The sequence below is a fragment of the Elephas maximus genome, chromosome 27, assembly GCF_024166365.1.
Source record: "Elephas maximus indicus isolate mEleMax1 chromosome 27, mEleMax1 primary haplotype, whole genome shotgun sequence".
NCBI lineage: Eukaryota > Metazoa > Chordata > Mammalia > Proboscidea > Elephantidae > Elephas > Elephas maximus.
The window spans coordinates 34,744,409-34,771,685 of NC_064845.1; the positions used below are offsets into that span (position 1 = coordinate 34,744,409).

Genomic DNA, 27,277 nt, shown 5'->3' on the forward strand with positions numbered 1-27,277 from the left:
TACGCAATGAGAAACAGAGAATTTGCACATATAGGACCACCACAAGTAGGAAACAACATGACAGCAACTAACAACAAGAAACAGACCTGCCAAGAAGGCAGGAATCTCACGTTGGTTTAGCCAGCATATTTTTTTTCTGTTAGAAAAGGCGTACGTAGAGAGCTGAACTGGAATCAGAAAGTTGCTTAGAGAGTGAGTTGGGTGGTATTGGTGAATAATGGCAACAAATTCGGTGGTCTGATCAGAATCTACACCCACCAGGGCCAGACTTCCCTGGGCCTGGGCTTCGTCTCTGCTCAGTACTCCATAAACCCAAGTTCTCCTCTATGACCCCATTTTGCTGTTTCCACGCTACCCATTCTCCCTTTTGTGCAGTTCTCAGCCCTGGCTGCACATCAGAATCACCTAGAGAGCTTTCAAAAGTCCTGATAACAGGGCCACACCCCAATCAATTAAATCAGAATCTCTGAGGGTGGGTTTTAGGCATCAGAATTATCGAAAGCTCTCTAGGTGGTTCTAACATGCAGCCGGGGCTGAGAGCTACTATTCTATTGAAATACAGTTCCATTCCCAAATCTGTCTTTAAGTTGAATTTGTACGTAAGTCGAAACAGGTACATACCCAACGTCAGTTAGTCAAATGTTTGTCTTAGTATACAGTACACCTTTGTATGCATAAAAAACATTACAGAAACACTTCCAGGTACACTAAAACATCTTTAATAATACAGTAAGTATTTCCATGCATACTGCAAAGTAGCACCCATTTGTTATTACAAACCATTGTCTGTACCTCGAATTTCTCATATAATAGGCTTTACGAGGGTTGGTCCTTAACACAGGTTGTAGGTAAGTCAGACATTCGTAACCCAGGGACTGCCTGTAATTTTTGTTTAGCATTGTTAACACCAACAAGCAGGAAATAGGCAAGTCCAATCTTCCCTGCTTTTTGCCTTGGGAGTTAGTCACATGTTCTATCTTCCTGCCTTTCTCTAGATATGTGATCTCATCTGCTCTGTATTGTATCTACTAATGTAATCCCCAAGTTTCTGGGGATGCCTTATCCTCACCCAAATGGAAAATCTTCAGGCAGTGCCTCACAGTCTTCAGTGCAGCACATTTGTAGGTGTGCCAGCAGAAGAAGGTAGGACAAGATGCTTTTGGCACATACGACAAGTGGAAGAATCCAACATTTTCTTTTACCATCAGTGTTTGACAGAAATGAGGTGAGAGGCAGCTGGAAGCAAGTGGTAAAGAATTCATTTATCAAAAAATAATTTCCCGAGTGCTAACTTCTTTGTGGCTCCCTACGTGGGTTCACGATGTGATACAAAAACAACTCAGGAAAAGACTCAGTCCCACACGTTGAGAGTCGGGAATGGTTTATGCGACGGCGGCGTATAATATGCTGGGTGCCACTGAGTTAAAATGCCATGAGAGTTAGTTGCAGGGGTTAGGGGGTAGAGGGGGTGGTGGTGGTGATTTTCAACCAGAAGATCATGAAAGTCTTTATAGAGGAGGCAGCATTTAAACTGGCCCTGGCAGGATGGGTAGGATTTAAAGATGTGATCCTAGGAGAAAGGGAAGGGCATTCTGAAGGGGAACTGCCTGCCTAACCAAAGCTGAAGAGGTGGATGGACAGAAAACAGCAAATAGTTCTTTGTGTGGAGGAGAAGAGGAAGACACCAACATTCTGGCACCTTGGTAGGTTTCAAATAATTCCCCACCAAAGCTCTGGTTAGATTTTGACAGGGAGTTTGGTTGGTTGCTTTTTACATTCACAGTCTGATGTGATGTATCCAAAGGGGTGGGTAGTGGATATAGTGACCTCGTGAATTCATTCATTTATACATTTCAATCTTGCAAAGCCCCAAATTAAATTGCAGGAGAGGGAACTCGGAGATAAAAAAAAGTCAGGCATTTCAATGGTGACAGCATTTTTCTATGAGCTGCAAGTTTGGCCACCTGCCATTTCAGTATTATTATTTTACTTTAATAAAAAGGGGATAATGCCAGGCCTGTGTAAGTTAAGAGTAAATTTGGGTCTGAAGATGAGAAACGTCTCTGCTAACAACAAGAATGGAGCAATCTGCACACATCATTCCTCAGGAGCCAGAGAAGCGACAGCTCGGCTGCTTCAGAGCCCCGGAAACCCGGCAGCTGTTCTCTGGGCCCTGTCAACCATGTCACCATGTCAACACCCTCCCTCTCCCCCCGCAGAGCAGCTCAGCCCATGGAAACCACCTACCATTTAAAAATCCATGCAGATGATCCTGGATTAGATATTGAACTGGCAAAATGTTTCTTACAGAAATATCCTCTCTAAGGATGTTATTAAGGAACACTGGTGGTTTAAGTGGTTAAGCACTCAGCTGCTAACTGAAAGGTCAGTGGTTCAAAACCACCAGCCACTCTGTGGGAGAAAGATGTGGCAGTCTGCTTCCTTAAAGATTTACAGCCTTGAAAACCCTATAGGGCAGTTCTACTCTGTCCTACAGGATTGTTATGAGTCAGAATGGGTTTGTTTATTTATCTTTTGGTTAAGGGCAATATTGAAACAATTGGAGAAATTTTAATTTGGTCTGTGGACTGTTAGATGAGTGGCTCTCAAATTTGAGTGGGCATCAGAATTCCCTGGAGGGACTTGTCAAAACACAGATTGCTAGGCCTCACCCTGAGAATTTCTGGTTATTTCTGGGGTAGGGCCTCAAAATATGTATTCCTAGCAAGTTTTCAAGTGATGCTGATTCTGTTTGTCTGGGACCCCACTTTGAGAGTTACTGGATTACATAATAGCATTGTCTGAATGCTAATGTCCTGAGTCTTAGAAAATACTCACTGAAGTGTTTAGAAGCAAAGAGACATCATGCCTTCAACTTATTCTAAAGGAGTTCAGAAAAAAAAAATTCATGATAGAGAAGGTAGAGAAGGTCGGTAGGTAAAGAATATAAGTAGGTAGGTGGGTAGAGGAGGTAGGTAGGTACAGAAGGTAGGAAGATAGGTAGGTAGATGTCTTAGTCATCTAGTGATGCTGTAACAGAAATACCACAAATGGATGGCCTTAACAAAGAGAAGTTTATTCTCTCAAGGTCCAGTAGGCTAGAAGTCCGAATTCAGATGCCAGCTCCAGGAGAAGGCTTTCTCTGTCAGCTCTGGAGGAAGGTCCTTGTCATCAGTCTTCCCTTGGTCTCAGAGCATCTCAGTGCAGAAATCTCAGGTCCAAAGGACGAGCTCTGCTCCTTGAACTGCTTTCTTGGTGGTATGAGGTTCCCAGCTCTCTACTTGCTTCCCTTTCCTTTTATCTCTTAAGAGATAAGGATCAGGGGTGTGGCCTGAGCAAGGGCCCACCCTAATACTTTTTAGCCACAGGCAGAGATTATGATTATGATTTATAAACACATAGGAAAATCACAAAATGGAGGACAACCACATATGGCCTAACAAAGCTGATACACACATTTCTGGGGGGACATAACTCAATCCTTAACAGTAGAAAAGGTAGGTAGGTAGAGAAGGTAGGTAAGTAAGTAGGTAGGTAGGTAGATAGGTATGTAGAGAAGGTAGGTAGTAGGTAGGTAGAGAAGGTAGGTAGGTAGGTTGGTAGGTAATTAGGTAAGTAGAGAAGGTAGGTAGGCAGGCAGATATGTAGAGAAGGTTGTAGGTAGAGAAGATAGGTAGGCAGGTAGGTAAAGAAGTTAGGTAGAGAAGGTAGGTAAGTAGGTAGGTACAGAGGTAGTTAGGTAGAGAAGGTAGACCGGTAGGTACAGAAGGTAGGTAGGCAGTTAGAGAATATAGGTAATTAGGTAAGTAGAGAAGTTAGCCAGAGAAGGTAGGTAGGTAGAGAAGATAGGTAAGTAGGTAGGTAGGTAAAGAAGGTAGGTATGTAGGTAGGAAGGTAGGTAGGTAGGTAAAGAAGACATGTAGGCAGGTGGGTAGGCAGGTATTTAAAGATGATAGATGAATAGGTAGGTTTATCGAGAAGGTAGGTAGGTAGAGAAGGTAGATATGTAGGCAGGTAGTAGGTAGAGAAGATAGGTATGTAGGTAGTTACAGAATGTAGGTAATTAGGTAAGCAGAAAAGGAAGGTACGTAGGCATATAAGTAGAGAAGGTAGTAGGTAGGTAGGTAGTAGAGAAGGTAGGTAGGTAGAGAACATAGGTAAATAGGTAGGTAGAGAAGGTAGATAGGTAGGACAGTAGCTAGCTAGCTAGAAAGGTACATAGGTAGGTAGGTACAGAAGGTAAGTAGGTAGGTACATAGGTAGAGAAGGTAGGTAAGTAGACAGGTACATAGAGAGGGTAGGTAGCTATGTACATAGGTAGAGAAAGGAGGTACATATAGAAGGTAGGTAAGTATGTAGAGAAGGTAGGTAAGCAAGTAGATAGAGAAAGTAGGTAGGTACAAAAAGGTAGGTGGATAGGTATATAGGTAGAAAGGTAGGTATTTAGAGAAGGTAGAAAGGCAAAGAAGGTACATAGGTACGTAGGTGTTTAGAGAAGGTAGGAAGGCAAAGAAGGTACATAGGTAGGTAGATTGGTAGTTAAAGAATGCAGGTACGTAGGTTGAGAAAGTAGGTAGGTAATTAGAGAATGTAGGCAGGTAGGTAGAGAAGGTAGGGAAGTAGGTAGTTAGAGAAGGTAGGTAGACAGAGAATGCAGGTAGGTAGGTAGAGAATGTAGATAAGTACGTAGAGAAGGTAATTAGGTAGGTAGGAAGGTAGGTAGAGAAGACAGGTAAGTAGGTAGGGAAGGTGGGTAAGTAAGTAGGGAAGGAAGGTAGGTAGGTAGAGAAATTAGATAGGTGGAAAAGGTAGGTATTTGGATAGAGAACCTAGGTAGGTAGATAGGTAGAGAAGGTAAGTAGGTAGGTAGAGAAGGTAGGTAGATATGTATAGAAGATAGGTATATAGATAGAAAAGATAGGTAAATAGGTAGGAAGGTAGGTAGATAAAGAAGGTAGGAAGGCAGGTACATAGGTAGAGAATGTAGGTAGATAACTAGGTAAGTAGGTAGGTAGGTTGGTAGAGAAGTTAGGTAGGTAGGTAAAGTAGATAGGTAGGTAGGCAGGAATGTAGAGAAGGTAGCCAGGTAAAGAAAGTAGGTTCACAGGTAGAAAAGGTAGATGGGTGGGTAGAGAAGATAGGTCAGTACATAGAGAAGGTAGATTGATTTCCAAAATGGTTGTACCATTTCGTGTTTATTTTAAGGTAATTTTAAGCTACCAGATAAGTTATAACAATAACATGGTGAATACCCATATACCCTTTTCATCCAGATTTACCAAATGGTGACACTTTGCCAAATTTACTTTATCATTATATTCGTCTATCTGTCTGTTTGTATGGCTATCTACCTATCTATCCACCTATCTTTCTACGTACCTACCTACCTTCTCTACCTACCTACCTACTTTCTCTGCCTGCCTACATTCTCTACCCACCTACCTACCTTCTCTGCATACCTACCTACTTCTCTACCTACCTACCTACCTTCTCTACCTTCCAACTTTCTCTAACTACTTACCTTTTCTATCTACCTATATACCATCTCTACCTTCTGACCTACCTTCTCTGCCTACCTACCTTCTCTACCTACCTACCTATCTACCTTCTCTACCTACCTACCATCTCTACCTACCAACATTCTCAACCTACCTACATGATCTATCTACCTACCTACCTTCTCTACCTACCTATGTTGTCTACCACCTACCTATCTACCTTCTCTACCTACCTACCTACTTACCTTCACTACCTACCTACCTTCTCTATCTACCTACCTATCTTCTCTAGTACCTACCTACCTACTTTCTCCAGCTACTTACCTACCTTCTCTACCTACCTATGTTGTCTACCTACCTACCTACCTTCTCTACCTATGTTGTCTACCTACCTACCCACCCCCTCTACCTACCAACTTTCTCTACTTACCTTCTCTACCTACCTATCTACCATCTCTACCTTCCTACCTACCTATTGATCTTATCTACCTACCTACTTTCTCTGTCATACTTAAGGTAGGTAGGTAGATAGATCATGTAGGTAGGTTGAGAATGTTGGTAGGTAAAGAAGGTAGGTAAGTATGACAGAGAAGGTAGGTAGGTAGAGGAGATAGGTATGTAGATAGAAAAGGTAGGTAAATAGGTAGGTAGGTAGATAAAGAAGGTAGAAAGGAAGGTACATAGGTAGAGAATGTAGGTAGGGAGAGAAGGTAGGTAGGCAGGTAGATAGAGAAGGTAGACAGGTAAGTTAAGAAAGTAGGTAGATAGGTAGAGATGGTAGGTAGGTAGAGAGAGAAGGTAGATAGGTAGGTAGGTAGGTAGAGAAGGTAGGTAGGCAGAGAAGGTAGGTCAGAAGGTAGAGATGGTATATAGGTAGATAGAAAAGGTAAGTAGTTAGAGAAAGTTGGAAGGTAGAGAAGGTAGGTAGGTAGGTAGAGAAGTAGGTAGGTATGTAGAGAAGGTAGGTAGGTGGGTAGAGAATGTAGGCAGGCAGAGAAAGTAGGTAGGTAGGTAGAGAAGGTAGGTAGGTACGTAGAAAGATAGGTGGATAGATAGGTAGATAGCCATACAAACAGACAGATAGACGAATATAATGATAAAGTAAATTTGGCAAAGTGTCACCATTTGGTAAATCTGGATGAAAGGTATATGGGTATTCACCATGTTATTGTCATAACTTATCTGGTAGCTTAAAATTACCTTAAAATAAACGCGAAATGGTACAACCATTTTGGAAATCAATTTGGTGCTTTCTTAAAAAGCTAGAAATAGAGGTACCATAGGATCCAGCAATCCTACTCCTTGGAATATATTCTAGAGAAATAAGAGCTGTCACATGAATAGATATATGTACACCCATGTTCACTGCAGCACTGTTTACAATATCAAAAAGATGGAACAACCTAGGTGCCCATCAACAGATGAATAGATGAACGAACTATGGTACATACACACAATGCAATACTCTGCAACAATAAAGAACAACGATGAATCCACAAAACATCTCACAACATGGATGAATCTGGAGGGTATTACACTGAGTGAAATCAGTCAGATCAGTCAGTCGCAAAAGGACAAACATTGTATGAGACCACTATTATAAGAGCTCAAGAAAAGGTTTACACACAGAAGAAAGCATTCTTTGATAGTTATGAGGGTGGGGAGGGGAATTTACTAACTAGATAGTACCATGAATCATAGTAGGTGAAGGGAATGACAACATACAACACAGGGGAAGTCAGCACAACTGGACCAAAGTAAAAGCTAAGAAGTTTCCTGAACACAACCAAACACTTTGAGGAACAGAGTAGCTGAGGTTTGGACCTGGAGACCATAGTTTTGGGGAACATCTAGGTCAACTGGCATAACAAAGTTTATTAAGAAAACGTCCTGTATCCCACTTTGGTGAGTGGCGTCTGGGGTCTTAAAAGCTTGCAAGCAGCCATGTAAGATGCATCAATTGGTCCCAACCCACTTGGAGCAAAGGAGAAGGAAGAACACCAAAGACACAAGGAAATATTAGTCCAAGAGACAAAAGAGTCACATAAACCAGAGACTCCATCAGCCTGAGACCAGAAGAAATAGATGGTGCCCACCTACCACTAAGGACCACCCTGACAGGGAACACAAGACAGACCAAGATGGAGGGAGAGAAAAATGTGGAGCAGAACTCAACAAACACCATACAGAATAGAAACCAAAAGAAAGTCACCAAGACATATCATAATCAAACCTTCCAAAAACAAAGAAAGAATCCTGAAAGCAGCTTGGGAAAAATAAGTCTCATCTACAAAGGGAAACCAATGAGACTAAGCTCTGATTTCTCAGCAGAAACCATGCAGGCAAGGAGGCAATTGGATAACATATATAAAACCCTGAAAGAAAAGAACTGCCAACCAAGAATCACACATCTAGCAAAACTGTCTCTCAAATACAATGGCAAAACTAGGACATTCCCAGATAAACAGAAATTAAGGGAATTTGTAAAAATCAGACCAACCTTACAAGAAATATTAAAGGGAGTCCTCTAGAGAATGAACAACATCAGGCAACAACCTGATTAAGACATACGACAGCATTACCCAAATACCAACCAAGACAAAGAATTCTCAAAAGTAAACTAAAGCTACAAAATTGAAAAAAGGGAAACAGAGACATCAATTTGTAAATGACAACTTCAAACCAAATAGGGAGAATAAATGGTGCAGTTATAGAACTTCTATATGGAGAGGAAGTCAGTGAGGTATCATGAAATAACAGACTGTTTTAAATTTAGGAAGATAAAGGTAAATTTCAGGGTAACCACAAAGAAAATTAATAAACCTACTCACCAAAATAAAAAAGAAGAAAATCACAAAGACTCAGTAAACACAAAATCAACAACAATGAAGGAAATGGAAAGAAACTCCTAAAGGAAAAGAACTCAACACAGAAAATTAAGCAGAACAAAGAAACTGTCAGCACCATAAAAAAAAAAAGCATAACAAAATGAAAGCAGTAAATTCATACCTATTGATGATCACACTAAATGTAAATGGTTTAGACACACCAGTCCAGAGACAGAGACTGGCAGAATGGTCAAAAATAATAATAATAAACATGATTCATCAATATATTGCCTACAAGAGACACACCTTAGACACAAAGATATAAATAGGCTAAAAATCAAAGGATGGAAAAAAATATATCAAGCAAACAGTAACCAAAAAAAGAGGAATGGCAATATTAATCTCTGATAAATAAGATTTTAAGGCAAAATCCATCATAAGAGACAAGGAAGGGCATTACATAATGATTAAAGGGAAAAACCACCAAGAGGACATAACCATAATAAATGTTTACACACAAGACAGAGCTCCAAAATACACAAAAGAAACTCTAACAGTATTGAAAAGATAAACAGTTCCACAGTAATAGTAGGAGACTTTAACACACCACTTTCAATGAAGGAAAGAACAACTAGAAAGAAACTCAACAAAGATACACAACCAACTAACTTGACCTTATTCCACCCAACAGCAGCACAGCACACACTCTTCTCCAGTGCACATGGATAATTCTCCAGAATAGACCATACTTTAGGCAACAAAGCAAGGCTCAATAAATTAGAAAACACTGAAATATTACATAACAACTTCTCTAATCACAATGCTATACAACTAGAAAACAATAACAGGAAGAACAATGGGAAAAAAATCAAATACACGCAAACTGAGTAACACCTTGCTTAAAAATCACTGGTTAATAGAAGAAATTAAAAAAAAAAAATCCTAGAACATAGAAAAGGGAAGAACACTCCCTAATTTATTCTATGAAACCAGTATAACCTTAATACCAAAGTCAGGCAAACACACCACTAAACGAGAAAACTACAGACCAATATCCCTCATAAACATAGACATAAAAATTCTAGCCAAAAGAACTCAACAGTATATCAAAAAAATAATACATCACAATCAAGTGGGATTCATACCAGGGATGCAAGGGTGGTCTGACATCAGAAAATCAAATAATGTAATTAACCACATAAATAAAACAAAGGAAAAGAATCACACGATCATCTCAATTGATGCAGAAAAGGCATTTGATAAAATCCAACACCCTTTCCTGGTAAAAACACTCAGCAAAACAGGAATAGAAGGGAAATTCCTCAACATTATTAAGGGCATATATACAAAACCAACATCTAGCATTACTCTCAATGGAGAGAGACTGAAAGCATTCCCCCTTGAGAATGGGAATCAGAAAAGGGTGCCCTTTATCACCACTCTTATTAAATATTGTACAGGAAGTACTAGCTAGAGCAATAAGGCAAGAAAGGGACATAAAAGGTATCCAAATTCATAAGGAAGTGAAACCATCCTCATTTACAGAAGACATGATCCCATACACAGAAAATCCCAGAGATTCCACAAGAAAGTTACTAGAACTAACAGAAGTGTTTAGCAAAGTGGCAGGGTACAAGGTCAACACACAAAACTCAGTTGGATTCCTCTATGCTAACAAAGAGAACTCCAAAAAGGAAATCAGGAAAACAATACCATTTACAATAGCCCTCCAAAGATAAAATACTTAGGAATAAATCTAACTAGGGACATAAACTTGATGGCACTGGGTTTCTGGGTAGGGACATAAAAGACTTATACAAAGGAAACTACAAAACACTGCTGCAAGAAACCAAGAGAGACCTTCATAAATAGAAAAACATACCAGGCTCATGGACAGGAAAACTTAACATTGTAAAAATGTCAATACTACCCAAAATGACCTATAGATATAATTCAATCCTGGTCCAAATTCCAACAATACTCTTTAACAAGATGGAAAAACTAATCTCCAACTTTATATGGACAGCAAAGAGGCCCCTGGATAACCAAAGCATTATTGAAGAACAAAGTGGGAGACCTCACACTTCCGGATCTCAGAACCTACTACGCAGCCATGGTAGTCCAAACAGCCTGGTACTGGCACAACAACAGACATATAGACCAATGGAACAGAACTGAGAACTCAGGTGTAAATCCATCCAGCTATGGTCAGCTGATCCTTGACAAAGGCCCGAAGTCCACTAAATGGAGAAGAGATAGTCTCTTTAACAAAGGATGCTGGTGAAACCGGACATTCATTTGCGGAAAAATGAAACAGGATCCACACCTCACACCATACACAAAAAATAACTCAAAATAGATCAAAGACCTACATGTATAACTAATAATGCATAGACAACAAAAGATAAACTAGATAACTGGGACCACCTAAAAATTAAATACTTACGTTCATTAAAAACTCCACCAAAAGAAGGAAAAGAAAACCTACAGACTGGGAGAAAATTTTTAGAAATGACATATCTGACAAGTATCTAATCTCTAAAATTTATAGAAAACTTCAATACCTCAACAACAAAAAGATGAACAACCCATTTAAAAATAGGCAAAGGACATAGCAGACACTTCACCAAGGAAGACATTCAGGCAGCTAACACACACATGAAGAGATGCTCAAAATCATTAGCCATTAGAGAGATGCGAATGAAAACTACGGCAAGATACCAACTCACCCCAGCAATGATGACACTGATCAAAAAACAACAAATGCTGTTGAGGTTGTGGGGAAATTAGAACTCTTATACAACGCTGGTAGAATTGTAAAATGGTACAACCACTATGGAAAACAGTATGGTGTTTCCTTAAAAAGCTAGAAATAGAAATAACATATGATCCAGCAATCCCACTCCTAGGTATATATCCTAGAGAAATTAAGAACGGTGACACAAATAGACATATACACACCCATGTTCATTGCAGCATTATTCACAATAGCAAAAAAATGGAAACAACCTAAGTCATCAATGGATGACTGGATAAACAAATTATGGTACGTACACACAATGGAACACTACACAATGAAAAAGAATAGTGATGAATCTGTGAAACACCTCACAACATGGATGAATCTGGAGAACATTATGCTGAGTGAAATACGTCAATCACAAAAGGGCAAATATTGTAAGAGACCACTATTATAAAAAGTCAAGAACAGGTTTACACACAGAAATAAACATTCTTTGATGGTTGTGGGAGGGGGGAGGGAGGGAGAATAACTAGATAGTAAAAATTCTGGTGAAGGAAATAGCAATACACAATATGGAGGACGTCAGCACAACATGATCAAGAGAAAGAGGCAATTACATGTTGCCATGTTGCCGTCGAGTCGATTCCGACTCATAGCGACCCTCTAGAACAGAGCAGAACTGACCCACAGAGTTTCCAAGGAGTGCCTGGTGGATTTCAACTGTCGACCTTTTGGTTAGCTGCCATAGCACAGCCATAGCCACTACTCCACCAGGGTTTCCAGGGCAACTACGGTAAATACCATAATATACATAATCCTGCAACAACAGTAATAACAAACAATAATTTGTGAGTGGATACATAGGTACATATGTACACTAAATAGGTACAGGAGGTCTTACGGGAATACACTTGTGTGCACATGTAGGTATCGCTGCAGATATTTCCACATAAATATTTGTGTGTGTTACATGTATAGTCATATACGTAACATGGCACACAGGGGACACTGTTATGGAAACTTCTTGTTGTTGCTGTTAGGTGCCGTTGAGTCAGTTCCAACTCATAGCGACCCTATGCACAACAGAATGAAACACTGCCCGGTCCTGAACCATCCTTATAATCGTTGCTATGCTTGAGCTCATTGTTGCAGCCACTGTGTCAATCCACCTCATTGAGGGTCTTCCTCTTTTCCGCTGACCCTGTACTCTGCCAAGCATGATGTCCTTCTCCAGGGACTGATCCCTCCTGACGATATGTCCAAAGTATTTAAGATGCAGTCTCGCCATCTTTGCCTCTAAGGAGCATTCTGGTTGTACTTCTTCTGAGACAGATTTGTTCGTTCTTTTGGCAGTCCATGGTATATTCAATATTCTTCGCCAACGCCACAATTCAAAGGCGTCAATTCTTCTTCGGTCTTCCTTATTCATTGTCCAGCTTTCACATGCATATGATGCGATTGAAAATACCATGGCTTGGGTCAGACGCACCTTAGTCTTCAAGGTGACATCTCTGCTTTTCAAAACTTTAAAGAGGTCCTTTGCAGCAGATTTACCTAATGCAATGCGTCTTTTGATTTCTTGACTGCTGCTTCCATGGCTGTTGATTGTGGATCCAAGTAAAATGGAAACTTCTTAGACATAATCAAACACCTCATGGGACTGAGTTTCCAGGCCTGAAGGCTAAGGACCATAGTCTCAGGGGACATCTGGGTCAATTGGCATAACATAGTTCATAAAGATAATATTCTACACCCTAGTTTGGTGAGTAGTGCCTGGGGTCTTAAAGCTTGTGAGTGGCCATCTAAGATGGTCTCTTCTCGTCTGGAGCAAAGGATTGCGAAGAAAACCAAAGACTCAAGGAAGCAATTAGTCCAAAGGACTAAAGGCCCAAATGAGCCACACAGCCTCCTCTGGCCTTAGACCAGAACTAGATGGTGCTCGGCTACCACTACCAACCGCTCTGAGCAGGAACACAACAGAAGATCCTGGTTAGAAAGGGAGAAAAATGGGGAACAAAAATCCAATTTATAAAAAGACCAGACTTAGTTGTCTGATAGAGACTGGAGGACTCACCAAGACTGTAGCCCTGAGACACCCTTCTAACATGGAACTGTGGCCGCTGCTGGAAGCGACCTTTTAGCCAAATGATAGACTGGCCTAGAAAATTAACAATAACATCCATGAGGAATGTACTCCTTGAAACTATAAACTATACAAGACCAAAAGGGCAACATTTGCCCAAAAGCAAAGACAAGAAGGCAGAGAGGGACAGGAGAACCCAGTGAATGGAAACGGGGCACCTAGGGTGAAAACGGGGAGAGCGCTGACGTGGTGTGGGGCCTGCAGCCAATTTCCACGGAACACTTTGTGCATGAATTATAGAATGGGAAACTAACTTCCTGTATAAACTTTCACCTAAAGCACAATAAAATGTTAAAAAAAAAAAAAAAAAGCTGTATCAGTATAGTCATAAAAGCAATAAGAGTCAATTGTCTAAGAAATAAAATAACTGACAGAGCTAAAGCAAGAAAAACGATTAAATTATAACAGATGGATCACAGTGTAGCTACTTGTGCAAACAGCTGTCATCTTGCATGGATTATTGGCTGAGTAGATATTCAATATCAGCACTTGGCACATCTTGTCATCTCATTGACTTTGTTAACAATCCATTGGAGGCAGAGAGAAGTAGACATTCGAGTAACCTGGGTTTGGTTTGGTTTGTTCCCCCACTTTCCGCCAAGCAGAGGATGGGCAAGACTCAGGAGGCTGAGGTGAAGGGAAGTGGCCGAGACTTGGAACATTTCAAACTTGTTTAGATATTCTAATCTGGCTTTTGATTTCCTTTTGGGTAACATATCGGCTCATTTGTAAAGAGGGCAAGGTGAGTCTTGTTGCTTTTCCCACTGCTTCTGAACTGCTTCCCCTTCTGTCTCTTCTTTTCTGCCTCTCAAATACACACACCTTGGGTTGTATGTGGTTGTCCACAGTTTCTGACCCCAGCAGGCCTGCCCTTCACTCTAAAAAGTGTCTTCTTTATCCCCAGCATCATTTCTTCTGGGCCCCAGTAACACACAGGTGATGAGCTGACTTAATTCATTCTAAAGTGTGAATAATACCAAATTCGCCCAAGATATTTTGGCTAATCCTGGTTCCCAGACCGCTCTGGGAGATACTTTTTGAGCAAGGTTAATTTTAGGTATTCTCTGCCTGACACAACCCGTGTAACTCACTTCTACTTAGTTTCTCAGCAGTAAACACACAGATACACATTAGCTATGCGTTGTCAGTTCTCCCCTCTCTTACCTTTCCAAGCAGCGTCATGCTTACTTGAGACTCAGTAAAATGCATTACCATTACTCAAAGAGAACGTGGAGTGTTGGGGAAAACTCCAAGTATCTGAAGCCATAAATCACACATCAATAAATATGCAGGCATTCCATGCATACTGGGGACAGTGCACCGTAGAGCTAGAACCCATAACTCAGGAGATGTCCCCCTGCTCCTCCATGCTCCTCCATGCCTCTGCTACAGCATTTAAATGTCCAAATAAGCACTGAGCCGTTGGAGAAGGGTTGGGGACCGAAGGCGGGGTGGGAAATTGAAGCATTCTTCAGCAATTTTTTAAGATTGACTGAGTTTGCCAAAGTGTGTGTGTGTGTGTGTGTGTGTGTGTGTGTGTGGCGGGAATAAGCTTGTCCATTGCATAAAAAAATGATTATTCTTAGCTACAAAATATGAGATTCCAGGTTTTCGGGATTCAGCTTGTGCCTAGATTATTGAATTTATTGAATGTTTCCTTAGGGAAGCCTTTTTATGGCATAACAGATTTTTATTGAGTTACAGGACAGGATAGTCTCACCTCACAGTATTCCGTGATAATGCAGAAATTATCTTGCTCCACAAAGCTCGCATGGAACTTCACAATGGCTGGGTGATGCAGCCTGGAGAGGAGCTGAGCCTCCAAATTGGCCTGCACAGTCTCGTTTGGATTGAGTTCTCCAACAGAGATTTCCTTCAGTACCTTTCTGCAGCCAAAAATAATAATAATTAAAAAAAATACATTTAGAGCCAGAAAGCACATTTCACAGATCTGAACAAGTGATGCAGGGCCACCTAGTTAATGTGTAGGCCGTCACCTTCTCACAGGTCTGGAATTGCCTAATGTGGCACTACACCTCCTTTTGGTCCCTGGGCCTGCTCTCCTGCCCTGGTCAGTGATACAGCTTCCCAAGGCCTCTGGCCTCCACACTGTGTGCTCTGCAGCTTTGGTCAAAAGGGCAGTTGAAGCTAATCTCAAGCAACATTGCTGGGGTAGCACTTGCTCTTTCTAGAGGTTTCTATGTCTGTCTCCATGCTGTTTCTGCCTCTTTCTTTCTATGCATTCTGTCTCCTTCCGTTTTCTTCTGTTTCTCTTCTATTTCTACCTTGGCGTCTCTTTCTCTGCGTGTGTGTGTGTGTGTATGCGTGTGTGTGTCTCCCCTTCCCCCCGTCTCTAGCTGTCTCTGTCACTCTGTCCATCTCTCTTACTCTTTGTATATCTCTGTGTTTCCCCTCACTGACTCACTCTCTCTGCCTGTGTGTATATACAAATATGTGTGTGTGTATGCGTGTGTGTATACATGCTGTTGTTGTTCAGTGCCATCGAGTCAGTTCCAACTCATAGCAACCCTCTGCACAACAGAATGAAACACTGCCCAGTCCTGCACCATCCTCACAATCGTTGCCATGCTTGAGCCCATTGTTGCAGGCACTGTGTCAATCCATCTCATTGAGGGCCTACCTCTTTTTCAATGACTCTTAACTTTACCAAGCATGATGTCCTTCTCCATGGACTGATCCCTCCTGATAACATGTCCAAAGTGCGTGAGACAAAGTCTCACTCGCTTCCAAGAAGCATGCTGGCTATATTTCTTCCAAGACATACTTGTTTGTTCTTCTGGCAGTCCATTGTATATTCAATATTCTTTGCCAACACCATAGTGCAAAGGCATCAATTCTTCTTTGGTCTTCCTTATTCACTGTCCACCATTTGAATGCATATGAGACAACTGAAAATATCATGGCTTGGGTCAGGTGCACCTTAGTCCTCAAAGTGACATCTCTGCTTTTCAACACTTTAAAGAGGTCCTTTGCAGCAAATCTGCCCAATGCAACACATCGTTTGATTTCTTGACCTGCTTCCATGGACACTGACTGGATGCAAGTAAAACAAAATCCTCGACAACTTCCATCTTTTTTCTGTTTATCATTATGTTGCTCATCGGTCCAGTTGTGAGGATTTCTGTTTTCTTTATGTTGAGGTGTAATCCATACTGAAGGCTGTATGTAGTCTTTGATCTTCATCAGTAAGTGCTTCAAGTCCTCTTCACTGTCAGCAAGCAAGGTTGTGTCATCTGCATATCACAGGTTGTTAATGAGTCTTCCCCCAATTCTGATGCTAGATTCTTCTTCAGATAGTTCAGCGCCTCAGATTATTTGCTTAGCATACGGACTGAATAAGTATGGTGACACGATACAACCCTGACGCACACCTTTACTTAGACTACACAGTTTCCCCTTGTTCTGTTCAAACAACTGCCTCTACGTCTAAGTGCAGGTCCCACATGAGCACAATTAAGTGTTCTGGAATTCCCATTCTTCTCAATGTTATCCATAATTTGTTATGATCCACATGGTCGAATGCCTTTGCATAGTCAATAAAATTCAGGTAAACATCTTTCTGGTATTCTCTGCTTTTAGCCAAGATCTATCTAATATCAGCAATGATATCCCTGGTTTCACGTCCTCTTCTGAATCTAGCTTGAATTTCTGGCAGTTCCCTCTTGATATACTGCTGCAGCCATTTTTTAATTATCTTTAGCAATATTTTACTTGCACGTGTTCAATAATTTCCACATTCTGTTGGCTCACCTCTCTTTGGAATGGGCACAAATATGGATCATTTCCAGTTGGTTGGCCAGGTAGCTGTCTTCCAAATTTCTTAGCATTGACAAGTGTGCACCTCAAGTACTGCATCCATTTGTTGAAACATCTCAATTGGTAATCTGTCAATTCCTGGAGCCTTGTTTTTCGCCAATGCCCTCAGCACAGCTTGGACTTCTTGTTCTGTCTCTCAGCTCTAAAATTTTTGAAATCAACTTAATAGGACCAATGTCTATTTAATTTCCTTCTCAAATTATCCTTTCCATATCATATTTTATTGCTCACAGTATTTAAGGGAAGAACAAATTTAACTGAAAAAGCTGATAGAGGTATTTAGGATCACTGGCATGTATAAAGGGAACAGTATCTCATTAAGTCTCTAAATCATTAATTTAAAAATCGGGATAACTGAATGAAGAGTGGACCAAAACATATCCTTTCCCATCTAAGGAAAAAAAAAAGAAAGTCTGAAGAACAAACCAATTATAGTACCATGGTCTAAACTAGATTGCTGGGGAAAAGCACTTTAGTACACCAATTATATGTGCAGAAAGGCTCTGCTGATTATAAGTGAGCTTCGGCTGCTCATTAAGATAAGTTCTGTAGGACGTGTGCTAGAAAACACTTCAGGAAAATCCTCTTTAGGAGATAGTACCTATGCATATTAATGAAAATGTATTTACGGCAGAAACTGTCTTAATTAAAGTCCCCTTAACCAACTCATAGCTTAACCAATGTTCTCCAGTTACTTTGTAGAAGATCTTATGGATACCCTTGCCACATGGAATGCCTGTGGTAGGCCCTCTCTGGCACGCCCACGAATTCTGCCCTTCTAGTTCAGATGTTTGCTTGCTTACCTGAGACGTTGTGTTTATCCCCAAACCTGCTTATGCCGGTTGTACTCACTATGTTAAATATGTGATTTAAGTATGATGTAAACTGATGAAGAACAAGTGTGAGAGGGTTATCTTTGCTAGGAAAACTAAGTTGGATGCTTACCAAAAAAAAAAAAAAAAACTTGAAAATGAATGGCAAGTTGCAAAAAAAAAAAAAAAAAAAAGTAGCTCTCAAATAAGTAATTGGCAAGACAACTCCAAAAGGCTGATTAAAGATGTAAAAATCCAGTATTCTGGGTTCAGATGGCTAAATTTTCATTCCAGGTAAACCTGGAAATCTTAGTCAATATATTAAGGGTATAGCTCATGCAAAAATAAAAAGGAAGAAGACGGGAACTGCCCACCAAAAGACATTAGATGTTGGCTGTGTAATTACATGTTGTAAGTTGATGTAACTGGTCTTCCTTGTACGTGGATAGATATTATCCTATCACTGACAGGGTTGTACTTCAGGATAGATCATGAAATGCTATTTTTGATGATAAATGCAATGCCATTCCTCTTCAACCTGTCATTCCTGGCATAGTAGACCACATGATTGTCCAGTTCCAATCACCCCATATGCATGTGAAAGCTGGACAACGAATAAGGAAGACTGAAGAAGAATTGACACCTTTGAATTATGGTGTTGGTGAAGAATATTGAATACACCATGGACTGTCAAAAGAATGAACAAATCTGTCTTGGAAGAAGTACAACCAGAATGTTCCTTACAAGCAAGGATGGTGAGACTTTCTCTCACATACTTTGGACGTGTTATCAGGAGGGATCAGTCTCTGGAGAAGGATATCATGCTTGGCAAAGGAGAGGGTCAGTGAAAAAGACACAGACTCTCAACAAGGTGGACTGACAGAGGCTGCAACAAAGGGCTCAAGCATAACAATGATTGTGAGGATGACGCAGGACTGGGCAGAGTTTCATTCTGTTGTACACAGGGTTACTCTGAGTCGGAACCGACTTGATGGAACCTAACAATAACGACAAATTGATGTAAATGTTTTAGTTACGTCATGCCATTTCCTCTATGTAACCAACTACCAGTTCCAATCACACTGGAGAGCAGGGCTCCTACTATTTTTAAAAATGTGATACTATAAACTTTTCATTGATTCAAACAAGCCTTTCCCTCCAGCTGTTTTACTGTGGTGGTGGTTGTTGTGAGGTACCATCGAGTTGGTTCCAACTCATAAGGACCCCATGTACAACAGAAGGAAACACTGCCCAGTCGTGCGCCATCCTCACAATCATTACACTTGAGCTCAATTATTGCATCCACTGTGTCAGTCCATCTCATTGAGGGTCTTCCTCTTTTTCACAGACCCTCTACTTTACCAAGCATGATGTCCTTCTCCAGGGACTAATCCCTCCTGATAACATGTCAAAGTATGTGAGACATAGTCTCACCATCCTTGCTTCTAAGCAGCATTCTGGTTGTACTTCTTCCAAGACACATTTGTTGTTCTTCTGGCAGTCCATGGTATAGTCAATATTCTTTGCCAACACCACAATTCGAAGGCATCAATTCTTCTCCAGTCTTCCTTATCCACTGTCCAGCTTTCCCATGCATATGAGGTGAGTGATTTAAAACACCATGGCGGGTCAGGTGCCCCTTAGTCTTCAAGGTGACATCTTTGCTTTTCAACACTTTAAACAGGTCTTTTACAGCAGATTTGCCCAATGCAATGAGACATTTGATTTTTTTTTATTGTGCTTTAAGTGAAAATTTACAAATCAAGTTGGACTCTCAAACAAAAATTTATAAACACCTTGCTATATATTCCTAATTGCTCTCCCTCAAATGAGACAGCACACTCCTTCCCTCCACACTCTCTTTTCATGTCCACTCGGCCAGCTTATGACCCCCTCTACCCTCTCATCTCCCCTTCAGACAGGAGATGCCAACATAGTCTCATGTGTCTACTTGATCCAAAAAGCTCACTTTTTACAAGTATCACTGTCTATCCCATAGTCCAGTCCAATCCCTGTCTGAACAGTTGGCTTTGGGTATGGTTCCTGTCTTGGGCTAACAGAAGGTCTGGGGACCATGACCTCCAGGGTCCTTCTAGTCTCAGTCAGACCATTAAGTCTGGTCTTTTTATGAGAATTTGGGGTCTGCATCCCACTGCTCTCCTGCTCCTTCAGGGGTTCTCTGTTGTATTCCCTGTGAGAACAGTCATCGGTTGTAGCCAGCACCATCTAGTTCTTCTGGTTTCAGGCTAACGTAGTCTCTCCTTTATGTGACCCTTTCTGCCTCTTGGGCTCATAATTACCTCGTGTCTTTGGTGTTCTTCTTTCTCCTTTGCTCCAGGTGGGTTGAGACCAATTGATGCATCTTAGATGGCTGCTTGCTAGCATTTAAGACCCCAGACACCACTCTCCAAAGTGGGATGCAGAATGTTTTCTTAATAGATTTTATTATGCCAATTGACTTAGAGAGACATTTGATTTCTTGACTGCTGCTTCCATGGGTATTGATCGTGGAGCCAAGTAAAACGAAATCCTTGACAACTTCAATCTTTTCTCTGTTTACCAGTCCAGTTGTGAAGACTTTTGTTTTCTTTATGTTGGGGTATAATTCATACTGAAGGCTGTGGTCTTTGATCTTCATCAGCTAGTGCTTCAAGTCCTCTTCATTTCCAGCAAGCAAGGTTGTGTCATCTGCGTAACGCAGGTTGTTAATGAGTCTTCCTCCAATCCTGATGCCCCATTCGTCTTCATATAGGCCAGCTTCTTGGATTATTTGCTCAGCATACAGACTGAATAGGTATGGTAAAAGGCTACAACCCTGACAAACACCTTTACTAACTTTAAACCATGCAGTATCCCCTTGTTCTGTTTGAACGGCTGCCTCTTGATCTAAGTACAGGTTCCTCATAAGCATAATTAAGTGTTCTGGGATTCCCATTCTTCTCAACGTTATCCACAATTTATGATTCACACAGTTGAATGTCTCTGCATAGTAAAAAAAAAAAAAAAAAAAAATGCAGGTAAACATCTTTCTGGTATTCTTTGCCTTTAGCCAGGATCCATCTGACATCAGCAATGATATCCCTAGTTCCACATCCTCTTCTGAATCCAGCTTAAATTTCTGGGAGCTCCCTGTCTATATATTGCTGTAGCCACTTTTGAATGATCTTCAGCAAAATTTTACTTGCATGTGATATTAATGATATTGTTCAATAACTTTCACATTTCGTTGGACCACCTTTCTTGGGTATAGCCATAAATAAGGATCTCTTCCAGCTGGTTGTTTGCAATGAAGAAATCGCTGGTCTTACAAAATTCTATCATGCGATCTTCAGTATGGATTCTATCACTAAAGCCATATTTTTCAACTACCGACCCTTCGTCTTTGTTTTCAACTTTTGCATTCCAATCACCAGTCATTATCAACGCATCCTGATTGCATGTTTGATCAATTTCGGACTGCAGAAGTTGGTAAAAACTTCAATTTCTTCACCTTTGGCCTTAGTGGTTGGTGTGCAAATTTGAATAATAGTTGTGTTAACTGGTCTTCCTTGTAGGCATACAGATATTATCCCGTCACTGACGGTGTTGTACTTCAGGATAGATCTTGAAATGTTCTTTTTGACGATGAATGCGATGCCATTTGTCTTCAAGTCATCATTCCCGGTGTAGTAGACCATATGATTGTCTGATTCAAAATGGCCAATACCAGTTCATTTCAGCTAATGCCTAGGATATCAATGTTTATGCATTCCATTTCATTTTTGATGATTTCCAGCTTTCCTAGATTCATACTTCGTACATTCCACGTTCTGATTATTAATGGATGTTTGCAGCTGTTTCTTCTCATTTCGAGTCGTGCCACATCAGCACATGAAGGTCCCAAAAGCTTGACTCCATCCACTTCATTAAGGTCAACTCTACTTTGAGGAGGTTGTCCTTCCCCCATCATATTTTGAGTGCCTTCCAACCTGGGGGCTCATCTTCTGGCACTATATCTGACAATGTCCCACCGCTATTCATAAGATTTTCACTGGCTAAAACTTTTCAGAAGTAGACTACCAGGTCCTTCTTCCTAGTCTTAGTCTGGAAGCTCAGCTGAAACCTGTCTACCATGGCTGACCTTGCTGGTATTTGAATATCGGTGGCACAGCTTCCAGCATCACAGCAACATGTAAGCATCCACACTATGACAAGCTGACAGATGTGTGGGGGTTTTACTGTGGTAGAAGAGTAATTTCCACAGGCAATACCGAGATAGTGCTTGTTTCCTCTTTCAAGTTCAGGGCCTAGAAGCTCTGAAATTGCTGTCAACACACTATTGTACAGTTTTCCCCCATTCCATTTCTCAGTGTGAGTCGATGGGGAAAAATTCATGTAAATTCTAAGTTAGACACTGCACTAAAAACTGAGATTCAGTTTTTCCCTTATTCCAAGTAGAAAAACTTAGAAAGCATAGTTAGCCTCCTCAGATGTTGGATAAGTAGCATCTGGCTTTTTTTTTTTTTTTTTTTCCTTCCTCCCTCTCTAATCAATAAAAGCTATGTTAACTGTTCTCAAAAATCTTACAGGGAAAAAACTTGGGTCCGATAACATTTTATTTTAAATTTTCCTCTCGGTCTTCCCATTGTGAATTCATCCCACCCCCAAAAGACAAGCAAGAGCAGGCTACTTCTACAAAGAGCAGATCAATGGGATTATAAAGAACAGCCAGGAACCTGGCGCTTCATGGGCACCAGGTGTGCTCTGCCATTTACAGGAGTCTTTGAACACGATGGTAATTTAGAAAACTGGAGCATTCACTTCCCTCCCTCTAACAGGTGCTTTCACATTGTTTTGATTTTGTTTTTTAACTCCTGAACAGCCTAATCAGCCCCTACCTGATAATGAAGCAGACTGTAGAGAAATGTTTGCTTCATAATATATCCTCTAGAAAGACTACACGAGATGAATTGACACAGTGGCTGCAACAATGGGCTCAAGCATAACAATGATTGTGAGGACGGAGCAGGACTGGGCAGTGTTTCATTCTGTGTTACATGGGGTCACCGTGTTGCAGAACCAACTCAACGGCACCTAACAACAACTACAGGGGAAGACTGTCCTATCAAGAATTTGACTTAAAAGTGACCTAAAGTCATTAGGAGTAGCATCTCTGACTGTCAGTGTACAAAAAAAGGGCTCAAAATGACACACGCAGCTATGTTTTTCGATAATTTTGAAGATTATGAAGCAGCCGGCAAAGCTTAATAACATCTTTGTAGTGCTTTTTTGGTAATGTACTGTGCCCCAGCTAGCATGCAATTATAAGTCACGGTGGTTAAACATGACAATATAAAGCCTTCTACAAACTTGCAATATTCTCTTGATGTGGTAGAACAAATGCTATAAAAAGCTTTGAGATACTTACTTTCCCTTGCAAATGACTATCGTGCAACAGAGCCTGAGATTTTACATATAGTTACCTGAGCCCCATCTGGCAGCCTGATGATAAAGCATGACATCTCATTCGCCCACAGCTTTGCCAACGAAGGTAGGGCCATTAAGACAGGTGATATCTATTATAATCATCTCTCACTGACAAGAAGACATTCTATCTTCCTTGCCTGAAACTGTGTCACAGAACTGACAGAGGAAACCCTCATTGCATGTCACTTAGTAGGAGATCCCTATCAGCCAAAGACAGCCGTGGAAACTCACCACATCAAGGACGACTTGTCACCTGCTCAGTGACTCGCAGCCTGTCACCCGCTCCTAAATAACATGCCAGATATTTACTTTATCAGAACCTCAACTGTTGGGGAGAAACTTTACGACAGCAGCCAAGCCAGGCATCCCTGCAGATGCACTAATTTTTCAAACTCTCTGCTCTCCTTCCTGAGCGCGTGCTTCTTTCTAGAATCAGTAGTGAACTGACAAAGTCGTTGAAGCATGACTTTGGAAGTTTGGGGTGACGATGGCTAATTTCATTCCTTAAAATTGGTCCACCTTTCATACAAATGGGGCAGATGATATTTTTGAGACATTAACCGCAGGCTATTTTCCACCAAGCTTCCGTGTATTATACCTTTCGTATTTTCCCTTTTAGCCAGCACCATCAGCTGCCTCAGGAATAAGATGACATCACAAACTACAGACAATACATGTCAAATTCCTGGTTTTTAAGTTTCCAAAGGAGAGACTGAGGCTAAAGATAAAATAAGTGGAGGAAGACTTATCAGTAAGTGAGCATTCCTCCTGCCCCCAGGTGAGAAAAAGAACTTCTAGATCAGGGGTAGGGGAGTGGGCTAGAGGCAAGCAAGAAAATTAGGTTCTGCTGAGCCCCTGAAAGCAGTTCATGCCCCCTTGGCCAGGTCTAAAGAGGGCATGTGGGGAAAGAGAGCGCTAAGATGTGCTCTCTTCCCAAATTAGGGCATACAAAACAGCAGGACCCCCACATTTTCTTATGTCCAGCAGGTGTAGGAGATGAAAAAAGGTCTTCAAGGGTCATGTAAACCAATGGGCCTGAGAGCGCCCTGGAATCTCCAGCATCCCGGTGAGACAAGGAGAGTAGCCACACCATCTCCGTGAGGGCAGGCAGCTGGTGGGATGGAATGGCTTCTCAGTTAGTCTAGAGATAGCTACAGTCCCTTCCCTTGTGATGTAACCATCAACATCCGTTCATTGCACACACATGTAGTAAGTGCCCACTGTGTGTCTATAGTGCAGCGGGCACTGGGGATTCACGGTCCCCGCCCTTGTGTCTTCTGGGGGAGATGGCTATTAAACAAGTGTGTATGAATGTGTATAACATGTGTGTTTGGGTTTTTTAAACTTCCAGTTGAGAAGAAGGCTACGAGGTTGAGGTAAATGATGTCAGAGGCCTTTCTGACTTAAGATTCTATGATTCTTTCGGCCTCGAGCATTCTGTTCAAGATGTATCTATATGGGACCAAAGTGACAACAGCAACTTGAAAGATTAGATAGGAAACTTAGGGTGCTGACAGTTTTTGTTAACGGAGGAACAACTCAGAAAAGGAGGCTGAGAGTGGTTGCACAACTCAAAGGATGTAATCAATGTCACTGAGTTATACATGTAGAAACTGTTTTGCTGTGTATGTTTTCAACAGCAACAAACTGAATACAATTTTTTTATAAAAGATGATATGCCTCTCTGATGTGATGTGGTCAGTGGTTCGCTGCACCCACTGAGGGCAAAGTCACAGGAAATAGATTTTAACCTCAGCTTGGACAACAGAGGAAACCCTGGTGGCGTAGTGGTTAAGTGCTACGGCTCTTAACAAAGAGGTCAGCAGTTCAAATCCGCCAGGCGCTCCTTGGAAACTCTATGAGGCAGTTCTACTCTGCCCTATAGGGTCGCTATGAGTCGGAATCGACTTAATGGCAGTGGGTTTGGTTTTGGTTTGGACAAGAGAGTAATTTTTTGTTTGTTGTTTAATTCAGTGTTCACGTGGTTAACAAAGGGAGACTATTAAACCTGCTTGGGAGTTTTAAGCTAGAGTTTTCATCAGTTTAGCAAGGCAGCAGTTATTTTAATTAATCCCCTTTTCTTAAGCGGTAAGTTCTCATTTTTTCTAGTTAATAAGAAAATAGTTCATTATAGCAAATTTGAAAACATGAAAGCATGAGGAAATCATACCCAAAATCCACCGTAAAGATAATTACGATTAACATTTTTGTGTTGCCTTCCAGGATTTTTGCAGTAGATCCCAAACATTTTACACGATATTCTCGCTGCTGTTCTCATGAGACATCGCTGCAGCAGACACCTGTCACCTTGGCTGCCCAGCATCTTGAACAGCTTCTCTGCATGGTCATAGACCTGGGTGCTGTGAATCCTGCCTTCCCCAATAGACAAAAACCAACAAACCTCGTATCTCCCAGCCTCCCTTGAGCTGGGGTACAGGAGTGTGACCTAGGTTCTGCCAGACAGACGCACCCACCTGATACTTTGACTTGGGTGGGAGCTGCGTGAACCGACCGGGAGCTGGCGTCCAGGCTGATGCAGGCATTATCAGAAACAGCGTGGCCCTGGGGTCAGTGGCAGCAGGCCACTTCAGTGTGGTGGTTCTGGCTGAGGTTCCTGGAAATGCTGCCTCCAGCCTGCTCCCAAAGCCCTCCCACTGAGGGTAGAGTTATCTGGGTTCCAGAACAAATCTTGCTTAAGCCTCTCACAGGGTGGACACTCTTATCTGTACCTGGGAGCCCTGATCAGTGCAATTATGCAACATATAAGCTCTTTCAGGTGTTAGCACAAATCACTACGAACATCGGGGGCAACGGGAAATAAACCTCCAAAGGCTGACTCATCAGCCTTAGAAAAAAAAAAAAAAATTTTTTTTTTTTCATCTTAAAACTTACTATCTTCTGAGGGACTTGAGGGCACAGTTATCCTTTCTCCATTTATAGACAGAAATATCATGCAAGTAGAAAACATACTGCTATAAATTCCATTCCCTTTAGTGTTACATATACTTTAAAAAGTAAAGAGACATGAAAAAACATAAGTGGAAAAGAGAGACGTTTATTTTTAAAAGATGCATATTGATTAAAAAAACAAAAAAGAAAAGCCAAAAACTAAAGGTGCTTGGAGGCACAGCTGAAAACAAAACAAGAACATAGGACAGGTTAGTGGAGAAACCACCATAAATGGACTTTTATTTCTGTTGTTTTGTCCTTCCCTCAGCAACTCAACAAACATATTTTTAATGTCCATGGTCAGAGCGAAGTACACAATTATTTTATGGGTCACCATCATCTGAGCTGCTTTTTGTTTTTAACAACTAAATCCCTGACCCTAGCTCATTTGGGGGCTGGAACTCTCAGGATCATCTTGTTCATTCCTCTCCACCCATGTTCACAAGCAAGAAGCTGAGTCTTTGGACACAGCAGGGGCTCAGATGCATCACCATGTAGTGCCAGCTGGCAAAATGCAAGCCCAAGTGCCCCTCCAGGGCCCATGGCAGACGTCAGCAAACAGCAGCACGCTCTTTCTGCCCAGCTTAGACTTCAGGCTCCCCAACACAAAGCCCCACGGGGCCACTACCAAATGCTTGAAGATAGGAATTCCAGAACTTGCGTTACTTCACCATCTTTTGCCTGCCTCCTGTATGTTAAATACCATGCCAGGTGCTGGGGATACAACAGATGAAAAAAAAGATAAAACTCCTGCATCTGAGAGAGCTCGGTCCCATTGGGAAGGTAGACAAGCCTAAAAACAGCTCAACAACTTTATGATAAATATTATAAGTACTGAGGGGAGGGGAGAAGAAAAGGCAAAACCTCTGGATTAGAGCCCACGGACAGTCCCCAGGACGTTACGCACATGCAAACTACTTTATACCTGTTGCCCTTGATGGGACAGAGTAGAACTGCTCCATAGGGTTTCCAAAGAGTGGCTGGTGGATTCTAACTGCTGA

The 27,277-nt window shown here is 41.3% G+C and overlaps 1 protein-coding gene across 6 annotated transcripts in view; it reads right to left on the reverse strand.

The window, feature by feature from the left end:
- The window catches only part of NEK11 (NIMA related kinase 11), a 382,694-nt gene that overhangs the window by 303,425 nt on the left and 51,992 nt on the right, over nucleotides 1-27,277 (reverse strand). For all 6 annotated transcript variants that reach the window (XM_049870713.1, XM_049870719.1, XM_049870714.1 and 3 more), the window contains exon 3: nucleotides 14,933-15,098. In XM_049870713.1, coding sequence (XP_049726670.1) covers nucleotides 14,933-15,098 — 166 coding nt within the window. The remainder of the gene's footprint in view (nucleotides 1-14,932; nucleotides 15,099-27,277) is intronic.